Raw genomic sequence first — 20325 nt, 5'->3', positions numbered from 1 at the left:
ACCTGATGGATTACCTTGTCCAAACTTGACGATACTGTCCACTTTTCCAAGTCCAACACATCACAAGGCTTAATGCATCTTACTAAATTAAGGAACACACTAGTTTATATGTTGTTTCAACGATGTGAGACTTTTTCTCAATACTCTTCACACTTGTGAGCTAGGGTGAAGCCCAAAAGTGGAAAGCATGAGTTACTTTCTACCGGTTAAGTTGTTTCCTCAACTAGGGGACCAGTGTTACTATATCCCCACATAAGCACGTTTATCACAAACTTCATACTTGACCATGAATCTCTGAATACATTAAATCTAATAAACTTTTTTTTAAAAAAAAATAAGCGGGGCAAGAGATTCAAAATTCGATATCATCAAGTCAAGTATATGTGATAAGATCCCACATCGAGGAGAATGAAGAAGAAGCGGAAATAGATAACACTGAATTTTCAGGCCTAAGCGAGGACATTGGGCATGAAAGAACCAATTAGCGCGGACCTTGGTCTAGAGCGGATATTATCTTAATGTGTTTGGGCTTATGGGCACTACGAATCTATCCAGAGTCTAACCAAACTTCTCCGAAATCGAAAGGTCTTGGATTCTTCATCAATATGACTTAACCACCTCAACTGATGGGTTATTGTCTTAAATCTAATAGACATTTACCAATATATACATGATACAATTCATTTTCACTATCACAACCATCACATGACAACTGGTGGATTTTATACACCGAGCCATTAATTGGAGTGGTAAGGATTGTGTGTATCACCCTAGTGATCAGGGTTCGAATCTTCCTCCTTATTTCAAAAAGAAAATGGTGGATCTTTAATTTTGGCCATCTCGCAAAATCTTTCTTTACATACACAAATAACTTGTTGATCAATGGAGGCATTGAATTGAATTGAAGTTGAAGAAGGAGTCCTTCATAGAAAAGTGCCAACTTGATTTTATTGCCTTTAAACACTCGTACGATTATAAATCACAATAATAATAATAATAAAGAAGGCTTGATGATTCAGTGGCTCACTTGAATGTTCATCAATGAAAGAATTTGCATTTGCATTTGCATTTGATTTCTTGGTTGGAGTTTGGTTTGGTTGGCACATGAAATAGATCCGTTAATGGCGTTAATTTTTAAATTTCTTTCTTCAATGCTTCTTCAAGGATGATAATTATATCTCCGGATTTAGAGGCATTATTTAGGGCAGCAACACACTAAATGCTTTTCAATGAGGTTTGGAGGGGGAGAGGTTGTCAAAATTGAATTCAACTTTCATCAATATGTGGATTAGTACACATGGTTGTCAAATCAAATCACATGAATTGATTGATTAAAATCTTGAATCGTGTGTATCGTTGGAATAGTACGACTCGAATCGTGAATCAATCGATTCATAAAACTTTATGATTCAAATTACGAATCAAATTATTTCACCTCAAAGTTGAAACGAATAATACGAGCTTTAACAATCATGGTTCTACATTTATAATTAATATATACAGTATTTATTTATTTTACACAACTGTATTTCTGGATCACGTAATTTTCTCATTAATGCATGGCTTCTGATTTTTTTTTTCATGAATGCATATTGATTTTAATATTTATTAATTTTAGCATGTGTAAGGACTTGAAACTTCAATCATCAGGCCAAGAGTTACTTTTCTTCTACTAACGAGATGTGACTCGGTTATTAATCGATTGAGTTAGATATATGTGTGCGGTGTGCCCAATATTCGATTCCAATGACATTTTTTTAAAAAAAAAAACTGCTTTTCTTCTTAATTGTTATTATTTTGTATAAATATTAACTTTTTTATGAATTTAATTATTTTTAAGAAAACTTACAATGGTTTTTTTTTTAATGTTTTTAAAATTAGAGAAATGAAGGACAAGGTATCTACCTAGGTGACCTAGTCATGTCCCCATAAATGAAAGCTTTCAGTCCCACAACTTAATGATACTCTTTCATGCTAATTACTCATGTATTCAATCAATTGCAGCACCACTGTACCCATTCTATTATCTATTATTATAGTAACCAATGTTTTTCTTTAAATTGGCATACTACCTTTTTTTAGCCGAGAATGATTCAACGGACGTGTTTTTTGAACGGTCACAAAATCTAAACTTGAGTTGAACTAGACACGTATAAAGTCACTAGACAAATTAATTGAGTTGAGACTCAGTGTAAATCACACTTGAAAATATTGGCGTCGTCAGTTTAGATTCGAACTCTCGATCTCGGGAGAGATTCATTACGCTAAGTCATGAAAGATAACCAAGTAGACTATCATCAAGCGGTGAACTTTGACAATAGGGCACACAAAAATAAAGAGACATCGCAGATCGGTCCCCTCCTCATTGATGCAAAAGTAATTGAATTTTTCGTTTTCAATGTTTTTTTTCCATTTTTTATTGTATTAAGGAGAATTAAATATTAAATAGATGGGAATATCTAATTTTTGGATGAATAAGCATGAATTAGGGCTTTGAATAGTTGCCTGGTTGATCTATCAAGCATTGAAGCCAAGAGCCAAGCCCATCACACACGGGATAGGGGAGCTCTAATTTCGGCTCCAATTGTTCCTCAAAAATATGTTAGATCATGAAGTAAAATGTGTGATTGAGTATTTTGGTGTTCATTATGTTTGAATATATTAGATTTTGAGAAAAAAAAATCCTAAACCCTGAACTTTTAAAATTAAGCCTTAAACCCTAAATTCTAAACACTAATTTCTAATTGTTAAACTCTAATATGTCATTTTTTAAAAAAAAAACATGATTGAACATGATTTTTTGAAGAGAATTGGAGCTGGAAATTTGAGCCCCTCCCATCCCATCACACCTACTATACAAATCCAGTATTATACACTTATAAGCATAGAACATTTATTCCCCAAAAAATGACTCCATTAATTGTTCTTAATTAATATGACCAGATTTTGGAAGATCTCTTTTCTCTTCTTTCTTCTTGATTCAACTACTGTAAATTAACATCAATAATTAATAGCTTGACACTCTTTTTTAAACTGACAAATATCATAATAATGGGTGCAGAATAGCACCAACATTGTGTTATGAATATTCATCAATGACCTCCATTGAAGGGGAGTTAGGGGGAGGGACTTGAATATGGTGTTGTTGGGCTTAAATTAAAATGACAGAACAACATTAAAAATTTGTGGTTGGGTTTGGTTTTGCTTAATTACATTTATAATAATATTCTTGTGACTTGCAACCACTTTTGTATTAATTTCTGCTGTATATAACACCTTCCACCTATGTGACCTAATTAGCATGGCAGTACTCACTTCATGAGTTTTCCTGTTCAATAACAATTGTTTTCACAAGTTGGGTTGCTGCTAAGAAGCTATTAAGTTCAAACCCACCCCGCGGGATGGACCGATGACCGAGGCTGCAGTGTTGTGATTTAACGAACAAAACTTGAATATAGAAAAATATGCGGAAACAAAAGAGAGAAAGAAGACACGAGATTTAACGAGGTCCAGCACAACTTCTCTACTTCCTCGGGTGAAGGGAGATGAAAAATTTTCACTAATATGAGTAAGATTTACAAAATAGATGAGTTCTTGACTCAAGAACTAACTCAAATCCCCTCTCTCTCGCTCTAAATGACACTCTCCTAATGTTTACAACTCAATACAATCCTCCAAATTTACAAAACCCTACAAATAAAACTTATTTATAAATACTATCCCAAGTCCATATATACGACATCCGTCCAGACGGCTCGAATAGCTGTCTGGACGGATTACACTCTGTCTCCAAAAGTGGATATGTTGTCCGGACGGCTAGAGGAGCTGTCCAGACATCTCCACCAGTATGAGCTAAAAAAAAATCACATACAGCTCACTCGATCTATCGTATCCATGCCCTCATTTATTAGAAATTGGTCTAGTTTGTTGGGGATGAATTTAATTGAAAGACTCAAATTTGAACCCCAATATGCTCATGTCATAAACTCATTACAAGATATTTCGAGAGAGTGAGTCAATTCAAGTATTCGAACCCATAGGTGTCTAAGTAAAGAGATTGAAGAGGTTGCTTGTGGGCTTGCATGCAAATTGCAACCTCTCTTAATCATATAATTAATCGATAGAATACTACTTATCGGTATAATTAATTTTATGCTTTTAATTCCATCAGTTAACATCACGATTGCCTTTATAACATGCAATTTCGGCCCTGCGAGTTTGTATATTCATCGATCAGAGGATTAAAGCAAGACTTGCTTAATTAATTAACAAATAATGTTGATGGGCTTTTTTGTGCGAATTTTTATTATCTGTGTTTTGGTACAAAATGGCTTCCCTTTCCTATAAATTCACAATAAAAGCCACATATATATATAATTAGAACGTTCAATACAATCAATATATATATATATATACACACTATCTAGCTATTCTAATAAAGTGAAGAGGCAGGTGGTGGTACGTTATAATTGTCTTATGTGAACCAAAAGTGTGAATCAACTTTGTGAACATGAAATCAATGGTTGTAATAAAACACAACAAAAGTCGAACCCACCGTATTTATAGTTGAAAAACAAGTTCACACTTTTGATTCACATAGGAGAATTTCTATGTGTATATATATAAATATATGTGATGAATTCTCATATGCGCACTTAAAATACGCACATATATTTTCACCATTGATTTGAAACATGTGGAACCCAAAGTAATGGGTCGCACTTGTCATTTCATTCATCCACACCCTTAAAAAGTTATGTGTAAATGGAAGAATTTCTATATATATTATATTACTTCTACATTAGTTATAGGCTGCCAAACCTTTTTATATCTCATAATAACCATTGATTTTCAAGAAAAAAAAAAGTTTACTTTTTGACAAAGTAGGGATTTAAATTTGATTAATCATATTGATATATTTTGTGATTTATTTACAAATTAAGGAGATAATATATAGTATGATGATTGTGTTGAGGAGAATGGACCAGAGAATACTATACCTTTTATTAATTAGGTCAAAAAGAAAATTGGTTCCCCATGAATGTTCAATTAATGAGTCCTTAAAGACATTCAAGTGAAGAGCATGCACAGTAGTTGAATATGAATTAATTAATTTGACTATAAGCTGCCTCTCACGTGCTACATTAATGGATAAATTAAGAAAAATATTTCTTTAATTTCACAAATATTAATTTAAATAAAGTTTTTTTAGTTGTAGATGATGATTTTTTTTCCATGGGAGAGATCCAGAATAATAGGGTCAACAAAAATTTGAAATGATTACATTATTTCCCATTCACTTAATTGGGTTCATGAAATTATTTAATTTAATTCCCATTAAATTAATCGACCAAAATCAAAACATTGTCAATTACCTAATTATTCACAAATCTCAAGTCGCTTAGCTAGTTTTTTTTTTTTTAATATAGGGGAAGGGGCGGTGGGGGTGGATCGAACTCGAGATATCTTTGAGATACCATACACATAAGTGTCATCTAATCTACTCATGATTTCAAATTGCTTAACTAGTTAGGTTTGTCAACTAATGGATTTATAATAAACCTAATTATTTGCCAACTTCATATATATATATATATATATATATATATATATATATAAATTCTCTTATGTAAACCAAAAGTTTGGACTAACTTTGTACACTTGTTTTTCAACCATAGATGCAGTGGATCCCACAACAAATGTGTGACCTCCACTTTTATTGTATTTTATGACAACCATTGGATTTCAAGTCTACAAAGTTGGTCCATACTTTTGATCCATATAGGAGAATTTCTTATATATATATATATATTCAATCACCTTAATTATAATTTCAATATCGAAAATGACATGTAGCCCATGGAAGCTCAACGTGTTTATTCTGTTGATTTAATCAATGGAATAGTTTTATTTTCACTCTTTTATCCCATAATTCATTGTCCAACATTTATTGTTTTAATATAGATTCTATTATTTTTTAAAGCACAGTCTATAATTTATTTGTTTTTCGAAATTCCATTGAAAAAAACAATAGAATTAAGAAATTTCATTGAAAAAAACAATGAAATTAAGATTTACCCGATAAAACTCATCGACAATGAATCTTGTTAAAAAGAGTTTTATGCACTGATTCTAAATATGTAATTTAAAAAAAATCTAACATGTATTTTTAAAGTTAAAACGTTTTAAAATTTCGTTTAAGAGACTTGGACTCCCATGGACTACCACTATATGGGTTATACCTAACACTACTGTGTCAATATAGTTTAGGCAGGCAGGGCCATGAATATATAGCAGAAATAAATACAATCTTATCCAAAGTTTGATCTAAATATGATGTAGTTTGGCCTCTGGTGGCCTATCATTAATACCCATTATGAAACCTCCTTACTATTAATTGTATAAACCAAATATGACCACATCTCCCATTAATTAATCCAAGTTTTACCTTATTTGATGCTAATATTATTGAAATGGGAGATTTATAAATACACAATTAATCCAATATCGGTGCCATTTTTTTAATTATACCTACAGAAGCTAAGACTCTTATCTTTTCCAAAAATATATATAACTTGTATGACTGAAGTTCTCTTAACTAAAGACATCAACATGTGGGCTTAAAATACCGACCTAAAATGTGGATTTAATTTTTATCATTGACTTGGAATATGTGGGAGCCAAAAGAGTGAGCATCACTCGTCATTTCATTTATCCACATCTTTAAAAAGTGCTGCGCATCTTAAATCCACATGAAAGAATTTTTGTATATATATATATTCATCTTATCGCGAGGTGATCTAATTGCTAATGAAAGTTTTTTTTTCCTTATTATAGAGGAGAAGGGGATAAGAGAGGTTCAAACTCGAGACCTGCATAAAATACCACACACATGAAAGTGTTATCTGAGCTACTCGTGATTCTGGACGTGTACGTTACTTGCTCAAATAGTTACTTATAATTTTATATCCAATAGATAAGTTTAAATTATGTACTTGGAGAGCCAAATAATTGTACAAGTCAACTCACGTAGACTACACTCATTATTAGGGTTAAGTAATAAGAAAGAAAAATTATGCAAAGCTAGGTCTCATAATTAGTCATTACCATGCCCGTTGTCTCATATAATTGAAGATATATATGCATAGTCAAATTTCGCAATGTAATTAATGATGACTTTGCATATATATATACACACGGGAATTCTCCTATGCACATTTAAAATATGCACTACTTTTTAAGGGTGTAGATGAGTGACATGACAAGTGGATCCCACTGCACATATGTGCATATTTTAAATGCGTAAATTAAGTGCGCATAGGAGAATTCCTATATATATATATAGATAGAGTGACGTATGTTTTTTGTTTGGTGCAAATCAATATTAATCTAGATATGGTAATAATCTACATTTTCTTCTGTAACCCATGTGTTTTGTCACACAAGTTTTGATGTCAAAATGCATGTTTATTTGCTAAAACAATATGCCATACATCCTATAGGTTTACCCTATTTTTTGCTTTTCCTTTTTGTCCCTTGAAAGAGAGCTATGAATAAGGTTATGATTATTTAGGTCAAAAGTGTTTTTTTGGCAAGGATTAGCTAGCTTTGATGAAAGACATTTTGGTGCCCAATAATGTTTTTATAAAAAAAATTTGTTAGGCTTGCTTAATAGTTCGGTTGTTATAAATGTTAAATCCAACTCAAACAACAATGCAAGAATGTATTGTCTATTTCGAGTTTAACGTCCGCATGATTTTGTCATTAAAAAAAATAATCTTGATTAAAAAAGATTGAATCTTTATTTATATATCATATCGGTGTCTTACGTTGATGTGGGATACAAGAATTAACATTAATTGTGATATTAACATTGGTGGTCGCATTGTGAATTAAAATAATGGTTGGGCATTGAAATTGAATTACATGACAATATTAATTAATTGGAATTTTGAAATGAGCTATATTAATAAAGCATGTATATATATATATATAACATTAAATTATATCACATGGAAATGTGTGAGTGATGCTCATGGTCATACCAATGACCTTAATTAGCATTCAATGATACTTTTACATATTTTATTTCCTTTACATTCATGAATTCTTCTTCCAAATCATAATCTTATCATGGTCAAACCACATCAAAATTTTTGTTTTCTGATCTTCTAACCATGAATTAATGACAATTTTTCTTATCAATGAAACAATTGTTTGACAATAAATTCTAACCTTCTCTACAAAAAGCCCAGTCTTTTTTTTCTCTCAAACAGAGTAAAAGAGGGAAGGAGTATCACTGTATCAATGAATTCCCCTTCTGTACTTTTGGATTCTTAAGTAGGGTTTTTTAGGGGTAATACAACATTTGGTCATTGAAAAAGTTCTCAAATTTCAACTCAATCAATGAATGTTCACACGTTCCAATTTGAGAACTCAAAATTGAAAATTGTTTCAATATGCACACAAATGTAAATTTTCCATTGTTTGGATAGGTTTTTTATATTGATTTTTTATATCACATCAGTTGTTGGACTGTCCGAATAGTCAAAAATATGTCTAAGTGTGAATATTGTAACAAATTTTAACTTCGAGTTCTCAAGTTAAAATGTTTGAATATCTGGTGACCGAATTGAACCGATCAACTCTTGTAATGACCAAAAATTAAATTACCCCGAGTTTTTCACTTCTCCTTTAAAAATGGGTTTTAGGTACTCTACCTTTAAAAGGCCATTGGGGTTTTGTCCAGTCCAGCAATGTATGTATTATGTATAGATTTCTCTCTCCCTCTAACACACAAAGACTAGACTTTAAAATTAAACACCGACTCTCTCCGCCCTAAGAAGCAATGAATGAAGGTGCTTAATTGGCTGCTGAACTTTTGTAATTGCATTATTTACTCCCAATCTCCCCACTTCTGCATAGCTCATTGGGATTTTTTCCCATTCATTAATACATTTCCTGGCCTCAATTTACACACTCCTCTGCTACCTCTCTCTCTCTCTGTTTCTCTCTCTACCCTACACCTTCTCAATTAAATTATGCTTTAATGAAAAACCCTCTCTCCACTCTTCCCTACTTCAATTCTGTTATATATAATCACCCTCCCAGGGTCCCAAACCTCCCCAACAATAAGAAAGTCCATGTTTATGGTGGCTCTGTTTCATAGCTCTAGCTTAGCCAGTCTTCACTAGTTCTATAAAAACCTCCATAATCCTGTATTCTTCTTATCTGGGTAATCAAAAGTTCACTTTTTGCATACAATTCAATCGAATTTTCCTTTTGGGTTATTAAAAATTTTCTGGGTTTTGAATCATACAGTTTGTTTGTTTGGTGTTCTGTTTCAGGGCTGCAGGTTAATTAATCAATCATGAGTCGAAGAAATGGAAATAATGGTCCAAAGCTTGATTTGAAGCTGAATTTGTCACCACCGAGGGCTAATCGGAGAGCGACGGGGTCTCCGAGCCGATCGGCTAGTGTTTCTCCAACATCCCCACCAAGCTCATGTGTGTCATCAGAGAATCAAGAAGACACTGTCATGTATTCAAACAGCCCTGAAGCTTCTTCAATGGTTCTGGTCGGATGTCCAAGGTGTCTTATGTATGTTATGCTGTCTGAAGACGACCCCAAATGCCCCAAATGCAAGAGCACTGTCTTGCTTGATTTCCTCCATGACTCCTCCTCCAATAACAACAACAAGAGAAGGAGCTAGTGAGCTCTCTCCCTCTCTGTCTCTGTCTCTCTGTATCTACCAGCTTAGCTAGCTAGGGTTTTATATATTGTAAGTTTGTTCTACAATCATCTCTATCAGGTGGCGCTACTTCCGCTCCATTTTTTTTTGGTTCCTTACTTGAAGAAGAAAGAAAAAAGAAGAAAAAAAAATGTTCAAGATTTCATAAGATTAGGGATTTTGAAAAGGTCAAAAAATAGAGCGCCAATAGCACTGCCCTTCTTTTTATTTGATTTTTTCTTTTGGGTTTGTTATGTTTTTCATATAATAGAAGGTAGAAGAAGAGGAGGAGGAACAAGGGTGGGGGGTGTCTGGGTTGAACCATGACAATGTAAGCTTTGTTTTGTCCAAGGATCCCAAGCTTTTCTTATCAATATATTAGGTGATTTAATTTCTCTTCATCTTTTATGGCATAAAAACTGGTTTATTTATTCAATCAAAGCCAAGTATCAATGAGAGGTGGCTTGGTTAACAAACAATTGGGTTAGACATATGTGTGTTCAAGGTTGGATTCCAATTACAAACATATTTCTCTATGCTAGCCAAGTAGCCAACATATCAGTGATGGGTGAAAGTAAATAATCAGTAAATCTACTTGCATGGTTAAATTCTATTCTCAGTAGAATGCAATCTTATGGTTGTAGGCCTACTTAGTAATGATTGGCCCACATTTAGTTAAGCTTTAGAACCAGCAATCTTTATGGGGTCGAATGACATGTAGGCTCTGTTTGGTAGAGTATTTGGAGTAACTAAACACTTGAAAAAAGTAACATTTTAAATAGCATAAAATAACATTTTTCGGAAGCATTTTGAAATGCTATTTTAAGGTAGCATTTTATATTTTAACTTAAAATAGATATTTCAAATATACCATAACCCTAATAATCCTTCAATCTTCTCACTGCTCACGATTTCACTCCCACCATTGCATTTTGTTTACCTTTTTAAATATGTAATAATTTTTTGTGTTGAACATGTTCGTAAATTGCTCGAAATGTTAAACAATTTGATAGTTTATTGCTTCTGTTTTATGATAAACTGCACAATACCTCCATATGTAACTTGTCACAATATTTTGAACCGCATTACTTGAACCAAATAGTTACGACAACATATAATGCTAACATTTTAAAAATAACATAAATGCTAGCATATATATGCTACAAACGGAGCTGTAATCTTAGTTACTATGATAGGATATAGATTGCATTTAAGGAAAAGAAAAGGGCAAAAGAGTAAATGCATAAGAGATAGTGAGGGAGTCGGGTAGTTCAAAGCATTGAAAAAAATAGGACTATCTTAATTCTCAGATTGAAAGAAATCATTAAAAACACATAAATGCAAGAGTAATTGAGACGGTTGAAAATAATGAAGAGGGGTATTACGTCAGATTGATAAATAAATACAAATTTAATTCCACCCTTAAGGCTCCTTCACTCCTTCCTCTTATTATTGTTCTCAACATCACCCACTAAATGCCATCTTTCCTGCTGCCATTCTCTATTTTGGCAAAACTCTTTATCTACCACACCTCACACTCAGTGTCCTTGTTCTTCCCATTCAATTCTCTTCAATACAACCATAATACTGAAAATTTCTACATTTAAAAGTATTGGGAAAGTAAAAGACTCCCTTAGCAGCCACCATACATGTATATACACATTTATATATACATATTTATACACAACAGAGAGAGAAAGAAGGGTATTGCTGATGTTGTTCTATAAATGCTAAAGTATGTTGTTAAGATAATATAAAAGAAAATCCAAAGTTGCATGTATGATGTTGTGTAGGAGGTAGTAAAATAGCCCTAATATGTAAGAAAGACGACGTCTAAACTGTTTTTCAATCAAAGATAAAGCAAAAGAATTGACACATTTCTGGTGACAAAACAAAAAAGCTTCCAATATAAAACATGTCTCAATCAAATGTACCGATAGGATCTACGATGAATATGAAACAAACTCACACAGGTCATGTCTTCAGAATCTAATAGCATACCTATGCAAAGGTATTCTACACAAGAAGGTGAGGACATCTCATTAAAACAATAACTATACATGTATATTTATCAGGCCTACAAGGAATGTAGAGCATGCAGACCTGTATTAGCATGGTAGAAAACACAGATTTAAAAGAGTTTCCAAGAACATGTCTACAGCTCCCATTCTCACTGAAGGTCATACAATTTTTCTTTTCTATCGACAGTTTGTGCTCAACTTGTAAGTTATCAATTCTATGCCCACACAGAAAAAATAGCAAAAGCTTCTATCTTATTAGGCCCCTCTACTCCTGAACTGCCAGTCAAATGCTTATTGAACCAAAAGACAAAATCGAGTAAGAGGACCTGCAACTTAAAAGCACTCTAAATTTAGAAGGTAAGAAGAAGAAAAAACTGAAGTTTATCAGGAGATGGTTCGGGGAGATATCTAAAGAATAATACTTTTCTTTTTCTTTGAAGTAACAAAACATTATTTTGTCTCAGACATTCTGCCACTGCTTTACAAAAAAAGTTGTCTGCACATAATCCATAAAAGTCGAGCTGATACATCAGTTTCGGGAACAACTGTATACTTTCTAGCTCTCCATTGTTCAGAATAGCAATCCATACAAGCAGAAGAAAAATTAAGCCAAATACCAATCCAATTCACTTTTGACATTCTCATACACAATGACATTGATGGTAGGGGTATATAGTAAGTCTCAAGTGTAAGCTCACATCAGTTTCTAGGTCTAGGAGGGCGCATGCATATCATTTCATAGACAGATTTCTACGTCTTATTTTGCGCTGTCTATATCCTCCAGTGTGATTCTGCACTAAATAATATATGACCCTAAACTCTAAAGTCCATTTTACAAGAAAACTAACAGTTAATTAATTTACCTATACCTAAAATCAGATATGATGCAGAATTCAAGAAAAAATAGTTGAAAGGTAAGCCTTGTATAGTTTTTCATATTCCTTTCGTAACCACATAACTAACATCACCAATTGATGCACGTTAAGACATGATGAAGCACTATTTCTACAACTTCCATTGATCTCAGCCAAAACATCTACTCAGTGTGTAGAAGGCTTGTTATGCCATATCAATATCATACCTACTTTTGTTCTCAACAAAATTGTATAAACACCATGAAAGTCGGTCAGATTAGTATTATATTAATATTACCATGCCATCAATGAAGCCTTTTACTCATATAGCATATCAACAGAAACCTCTAAAAGTCATGACAATATATCCTTCTTAGGGATTAATCTTCCAGAATATGTACTGCTCAACATCCAATGCATGGTTCAATAAGCAAATTCAACATAACTCATATAGTCATATTGGTTAAACACTGTCAGTAAGACGGGGAATAACATATGAAATAAATTCTGCAAATTTACCTCTTCAGAAATTCTTGCTGGAAATACACAAGAAATGTTGCATGTCAACAAGAAGCAGGAACAAAAGCAAAATGGCTCCTCTCAGGTTCTGGAAGGACAAAAGTTAGTTGGCACCATGTCCGAACAGCTTTCAAGGTTGTCTTGGCCGAATTCATACCAGCCACTACTGCTTCTGATATATTTGTCAGTGATACCAAATTCTCTATTCTGAGCAAGCCTTCTTGAATAGTTCTCAGTTGAAATAGGACCCTTTTTCAGTCTCCGATAATAAATTATTTCCCAAGGCCACAAGCGAGAAGAACCATAGTAATCCTCAACAGGTAATTGCCTTTCGCTTTCATTTGTGCCTTTCAGGCCATAATGCTTCAGAACCAAGTTCAGCTCCTCTGGAGAAATGCTTGTCGGACATTTAGAGTGGGAAATGCAAGGGGAATCAAAATCAAGCTTTTCCATTTCCTTCGGCATATGCATCGGGTCAGAAGCTTGATTTTCCTTTGCCTCCTTCCAGCTCTCAAGAGAGGAGCTCACAGTAGCAATGAGAGTGCCTTTCTCTGACATTGTGGAGTCTAGATTTGTTCTTTCATCCGGTGCTTTGAAATTTTTTCCAGCATCATCATTATCCCTCTGTAGAGTCTGGTCTTCAACGATTTCATTCCCCAATTTGGATGATGATACTCCATTTTCATTAACTGCCACCATCATATTTTCTGGTTCAGCACCCTCTAAATCGGCTCCAACATCCACCAGTTGTTCCTGTTTGATAAGCTCTTTTGTGGATTTTGGAGTAGCACCTTTACCCACAGAACCTCTCAGATTTGATTTCCCCTCATTTGGATAGGCTGGTAAAGGTTGGTGAAGTGAAACAGACAAGGACAAAGATGCAGGAGAACTTGATCTTGACCTGGAACTAAAACCTTTTGATCTAGAAAGGTGAGACGTTGAAGAGGATTTTGAGTCAGGAGTTAATGATTGTATTCTAGAAGATACTGATCTTGACCTAGAACGGGAATGAGGTCTTCGATTACGTTTAGAGGAAAGAGACGCTGATTGTGATTTGGAGGAAGTGTAATCCGAATGAAGAGAGGAAGAAACTGACCTTTTTGTATTCTTTGTCCTATTTCTACCATATTTCTTTTTCCCATGATCCTCTTTTGGAGCCTTATCAGTCTCCTTTGCCATGGGAGAGCTTCCACTTCTGGTCAACTTTGGACGCTTTCTAGAACCAGACACTTTCCTACCATCTCTGAGTTCCCTCCTCCTTACAGTGTCCTCGCTGGTCTGCCGCTTTCTACTTGTTGTGGATCTGATTTTTTGGTGTTCACTTTGGCCTCTAACATCTCTTTTGCTGTCATTGATGAAAACAGGATCATGCTTGGCTAAGTTTCTTCGTGAAGTATATCCAAAGGAACAACTACGGGATTTGTGTCCTAGCCCACCACAACTGTAGCAAATTTGCTTGAATTTTGAGTCACGATGATGGCTCAAGGTTACTTCACCGGAATTCTCCCTTCCTTTTTTCTCTTGGTAACTCTGCTGCAGAGGAGAATCATTAGAACTCGCCCTATGATGACCCTCATCTTCCTCTTTCTTATAATAACCTTGGTAAGCATCATATTGGTCATCCTCATACTCCTTTCTGCTGTCACCACCACTGTCGTTTGACAGATCACGAACTTGTTCACCCCATCTACCATTTTCCACCAGGTTTTGTTCAACACTACCACCTTCATCTAGTAAATGCCCCCCAAAACCGTGTGCTTCTTTCTGCAGATCCTCCCTATCATGATTCTCTTTGTTATTCTCTTCCTCGATATTATCTTTGATTTGATCCAGATTGTCACTTCTCTCTTCATAACTAAGCCTCCCCCCATCTCTATCAGGTTGCTTAGTACCCATCTTGTAATCTCGGTTACCATCTGAAACAAAGTTTCTATTAACATAATCTCCTCCTCTGGCAGAAAACCTTCTACGTAGAGGCTCATATGATCTATCATCCCTCGCAAATCTTTTAAATGCTCGAGGCTGTTTATTTGACCATGTTAACGACAATGGCTGTCCACAGATGTTTCTGCCCTGCAAGGCTCTTAGAGCTTTCTCTGCGTCTGGAGGGAAGACATATACCGCAAACCCATATCCATCTTTCATCCGTACATTACAGCGCCCAAACCTACCGAAGACACGTTCAAGATCATCCCTCCGAGTCCGAGGTGATAGATTACCAATATACAAAGACATCTGCAACCAAACTTTTTGGCCAAGAAAAACCAAAACAAGAGTTACATTTCTGCCAAAAAAAGAAACGAAAAGGATACACAGGTTTATACATTGCATCCCAAAGAAAATTCATATTATAGCGACCTATCTTTCAAGCCAATAGTTGCATAATTTTCCAGCAAACGCATACTTTGAACCTAGTATTGCTCTCTCTTTCTCTCCAGAATATGCTACTCCAATTAAGGATTCTGTCACTCGGACACACTGAACAATAAAATGCCTAACAATCGTAAGAAGTTAAGCATTGACTGCAGAGGGTTGCTCTTCATCAACCAGTCAAAGTCCCCGGTTTTCAAATAATATGTATATTCAAATTCACGGAGACTTAAAACCTAGATGGAGTTCTGAAGTATCCATGTTTCAATTGCAGTTGCTTCGTTTCTCATCCATACTCATGTTGACTATGTGGAATCGATTCTCAGAACTACCCATCCCCCACTTAAAGGAAGAGGAAAAAAGTGCAAAATCTGTCTAGACAGTGCATAATCAGGGCAAATGATACACACGAAACAAACCCCGAGCACATCATTTCTAGGAGCTAAAGGGAAAAATAAAATCGAAAGCTCCCACATCAATTTAAAACAGCCAAAATTTAAGGGTAAAAAAACAGCTTTAACCAGGAAGACCCAGAGAAATTTCATCGAACACCTCGTACGCATGCAGATGATCAAGAAAATGACATGATACAACACAGATGTACCTTAGAGAACGTAATGTCAGAGAAAAAAAAAGATGATAGCAAGCATTTCGTTTCACCTGGAGACGACGAGTAGCAGAGATTCTTAATGCTCTTCGGGTGCGATTGGGCGTTCTGTCTTCTGGGTTCTCGCTGTGTCGCTTCGGTTCCGGTAGCTTGCAGGGGGTAGTAATGGTATTAGTACTGTTTACGAGTCAGCTTTAAAAAAGTCTATATGGGCCCGGCCCAGGCAGGTTGGTCCTAAAGTCCAGCTCGAAAGAGTGATCCAGCATTTTTAAAGCAAGCTGGCCTGGGCTTGTCTGGGATACCTTGAGAAACTAAAAAAAAGATAGTAAATACACTATTGTGAGGCACATCCATTTCTCATTAAACTCCACAAATTACAATTCCCAACAATATTTGATAGCCAAATTGCTCATTCACCATTGCAATTGCTCTAAACAAGAATCACCTAATACTAAGGGTGTCCACAATCGATTATTGATGATTTGGATACGTTTGACAATATCTGATTTGATAATCAATTCGATTTGTCACCTTTTTTTTGACTGTCATACCTAAGACAACTTTTTTCAGTTAATGGTGGTTAATTGAATTACATTTTAAAAGAGAATGGGAGATAGTCTGGTTGGTCAGGTTGTCTGTACAGGACATTGAGATCCAAGGTTTCATTTTCATCAGGGGGTTTGGGATTTGGGTAATTTTTCATCCGCTGTGGTGGCCTTCATACCCCCCTTAGGCATGACTTAAAGTGTGTGTGACCTGTGGGCCTTTCAAAAAAAAATTACAGTTTAAAAAAACCCTTCAATTATATAATGAATTATTGGGTCGGTTTTGTATGTTTTCTATATTCTCAATTTTTGCTGTTTTCTATTATTTTAAAAAAATTCCATTTTTTATTTTCCCAGTAATTTTTTATTTTGAGTGTTTTTTAAAATAAATAATCAAATGTATTTTTAGAGGGTTTTTTTTTTTATTTTGAAAAAATAAAAAACAAAAAATACATGAAAATGAGTTAGCAAATTTAAAAAAGAATTGAAACTACGCCAATCCTTTTCTTCTTTATTCCCGTCCGTCCTTACCTGCCTGCGTCGCCTTTATTCTTTTCTCCTGAATATCCTTCTCGTCTCTCTAATTTTGGTCAGATCTTAAACCAACCATGACGCTTGGCTTAGGAGGATCGAGTGTCGTCGGTCAGTCCAGATCCCTTTACCCATCTTTTTCCTATTAGGATTTTTCTCCGATCTTCGTTTTTATATGTTCAATTGTTTGTGTAATCTGTTCATGACTATGATAGGTTTTTTCGTTTGATGTTTGTGTAATCTGCTTCCGTGGTTACTTTGGGTGATGATCAATTTCGTTTATGTACCGAATTCTATTTGATTAATTGAGTGGAGCTGTTGTATGCGATTGAGTAATTTAGCTTAACTTGATTCTCGTTCGTCATTCACGTTCATGTAAGTTTGTGTAATTGGTTATTGTTTCATAGGTGAAATTGAATTATGAGTGGGTGATAGTTGTTTTGATAGAATTTGTTGAACTGTATTTATTTAGTTGTCTTTGTGTGAATATGAGTAGATGTTGAGAACTGGGTTCCTAATATCTTCCGGTGGCTAAGGATTGGTGGGGAAATCAGATTGTTGTTAATTCTGCTTCAGAATGTTGGTCTGTGGTTCAAAATTGATTTATGGGAGACAAATGGACTTCTAATTTTTTATTTTTGGTGGTTTAAATTGGTAGAACATGTGATCAATTCTCTAATGTTTGGTGTTTTACAAGTGTCTACTTGCCTGTGTATCGATGCATGTTTCTAATGCTGTGACTTCAAGTTTTTTGCATTCATACTGGATGGAATGTAGTGTTTACTGGCTTTCTTTTCCCTTATGATGACCTGTACTGACTACTGATATTGTTCGTTTGTTCTCCTTTAGTCAGAATATCCCAAACCATTTTATGCTGTAATCACATTAAGGAAAGTTTATTTTTGGATAATAATTGCAGTTACTCTTGTGAAATATCGCCTATTAGATTCAGTAAATAGGAGTGATACGGTACTTTTTATTCCTTTAATGTAGGTTTAGGTTGTTATTTTGTTTAGCGTGCAGTTGATATGATGTAAAATAACATGTTGTTTAATGAGCTTTAACAGTTAATGACTACTTTGTGAATTTTTTTTTGGTTAATATATCACTGTATTTGATTTTGTATGCAGTCCCTCGGAACTTCAGATTGCTGGAGGAACTTGAACGTGGAGAGAAAGGTATTGGAGATGGCACCGTCAGCTATGGAATGGATGATGGAGATGATATTTATATGCGCTCCTGGACTGGCACAATAATTGGCCCCCACAATGTACTATTTAATTTAGATGTGGCAAACAGGACTATCACCAGTATCGCCTAACCGAATTTCTTAATAATTGCCTCTTTCATAGATGATTTCTTTGTGTTATATATATACAATTTTCTGCGTACTGCGACTCTGATATAACATGGAGAAAACATCTAGTTGCTGGATGGGTTATTTGTAGGGTTTTTGGATTCAAAGGTCTATACATACTCTAATCTTGACTGCTCTGAAATTATTAGGTATTTGGCTCAAATGATCTGCTCATTGCCATATGGGATGTCTCATTCCATATAATATAATCTTTACGGATAAGAAACAAAATATAGCAGTTAGTCCTGTGACATGCAATTGCCTGTTCCTTGGAGAGGGTTCATGGATTGTTTGGAAACCTTTCTGGTGCTTAAGTTGTTGGGTTCTTTCAAATGTGGTCTAATAAAACAAAGGCGCCTGAATTAATCAATTAAATGGGAAAATCGTTTAGAATGATTTCCTGTTTTTAAAGATACAAGGGGCTATTTTATAGAGCAATTCCCTGTTAAGGAAAAGCTGTATTCTGGCTGTTATTTAATATAGAATATAAATGTGATATAAGTGTAAGATTTTGTTTTATTGGGAGTGTTGTCTAGTTACAAATTGTGATATCTTACTTGTTCAACTTTACTCTTTTTTCAGGCTGTCCATGAAGGTAGAATTTATCAATTGAAGCTCTTTTGCGATAAAGATTACCCAGAGAAGCCACCGAGTGTTCGGTTTCATTCACGGATCAACTTGACTTGTGTCAACCATGAAACTGGAGTGGTATGGCTACATGCTATTTGTATTCGGTCAAAATTTGTGGGTTGGTCACGTCAATTGGCTGTGTCCTTTGTGGTGTTCTTTTCGAATTTGCTTATTTGAATTTTAGATTTGGGAGACTGTTTTGGTTGATTCATTATGTTTTGCTCTCCTTTATCGGACAAAAGGTACTGATAATATCAGTTAAGTGTATGCCATTATTTGTCTGTTTTGAATTCAGTGTCCTTTTTTCTTTTTGCTAGTTATGTTCCAATTCATTGTTCCATGGATATATAATTGAATTAGAACTTCGAAGGTGAATTTTTTTTGTCCCATCAATACAGGTGGAATCGAAGAAGTTTGGGCTTCTTGCAAATTGGCAGCGAGAGTATACCATGGAGAATATTTTGACGCAGCTGAAGAAAGAGATGGCAGCCCCGCATAACAGGAAGCTTGTCCAACCTCCAGAGGGTACCTACTTCTAGCACAGAAGATCTCATATATATATATATATATATATATGATGGATTATATATTTATATTGCTTTGCAATATGCTATATGTAGTTTGTAATCCTATGTCGATCTTTTGAAGTCCTGAACTTGTGGGGGAGTGCCTTAAATGGCATTTCCCCTTTACCTTCATAGCTCCATTTCTTCTATCTTCTTTTATAAAATTGTGCTGAAAGGATGCTATTTGATTAATAATATTTATATGGGTGTTAAAAATATCAAAAAATTGCCTATCTTAAATTTCCTGATCGCGGCCAATTGCAGGCATGGATGTGAATTTGAACCATTCTTAGTTTCATCTTGGGTTAATATTTCTTGTGCTCATTAGTGTCAACCTTCATATTTATTATAAGTTGTACTGTGCTATAATCTTTCATCAATCGTCAATACAGATTAGAGACTACTTTTGTGAGTATATTAGATACTGTACTTTTTTTTATAGGCAAGGAGGTGGAGGATTTGAACCCATGACCTCCTTTTCTTTTCATTTCCTCTTTTTCATTTCATTTTTTTGGGTAATTTGAAGTTTTGAACCCATGACCTCTTTTGAGGCATGGGCCTTAAAATGGAAGGCTTGATCACTATGTCAAGATTA

The 20325-nt window shown here is 34.6% G+C and overlaps 2 protein-coding genes and 1 long non-coding RNA gene across 3 annotated transcripts; 2 read left to right on the top strand and 1 right to left on the bottom strand.

The window, feature by feature from the left end:
- Positions 1-8880: 8880 nt before the first annotated feature.
- On the top strand, positions 8881-9882 carry LOC119999020. The gene is made up of 2 exons (XR_005468331.1): positions 8881-9235; positions 9348-9882. It is a non-coding gene; the product is annotated as an uncharacterized LOC119999020 (long non-coding RNA).
- Positions 9883-12958: 3076 nt separating this feature from the next.
- LOC119998842 (serine/arginine-rich splicing factor 4-like) lies at positions 12959-16271 on the bottom strand. The gene is made up of 2 exons (XM_038846295.1): positions 16155-16271; positions 12959-15359 (listed from the first exon to the last, which is right to left on the bottom strand). The coding sequence occupies exon 2, from the start codon at positions 15357-15359 to the stop codon at positions 13206-13208; it is 2154 nt and encodes a 717-aa protein (XP_038702223.1). The 5' UTR covers positions 16155-16271; the 3' UTR covers positions 12959-13205.
- An 857-nt stretch (positions 16272-17128) lies between these two features.
- On the top strand, positions 17129-19957 carry LOC119998771 (ubiquitin-conjugating enzyme E2 variant 1C-like). Its single transcript, XM_038846183.1, has 4 exons — positions 17129-17288; positions 18308-18447; positions 19117-19242; positions 19563-19957. Exons 1-4 carry the CDS (start codon positions 17255-17257, stop codon positions 19701-19703), a joined length of 441 nt encoding a protein of 146 aa, XP_038702111.1. The 5' UTR covers positions 17129-17254; the 3' UTR covers positions 19704-19957.
- Positions 19958-20325: the final 368 nt, after the last annotated feature.

The sequence above is a fragment of the Tripterygium wilfordii genome, chromosome 5 (assembly GCF_013401445.1).
Source record: "Tripterygium wilfordii isolate XIE 37 chromosome 5, ASM1340144v1, whole genome shotgun sequence".
Taxonomy (NCBI): Eukaryota; Viridiplantae; Streptophyta; class Magnoliopsida; order Celastrales; family Celastraceae; genus Tripterygium; species Tripterygium wilfordii.
The sequence above is the reverse complement of the archived record's forward strand: the minus strand, read 5'-3'. Positions and strand labels throughout refer to the sequence as shown.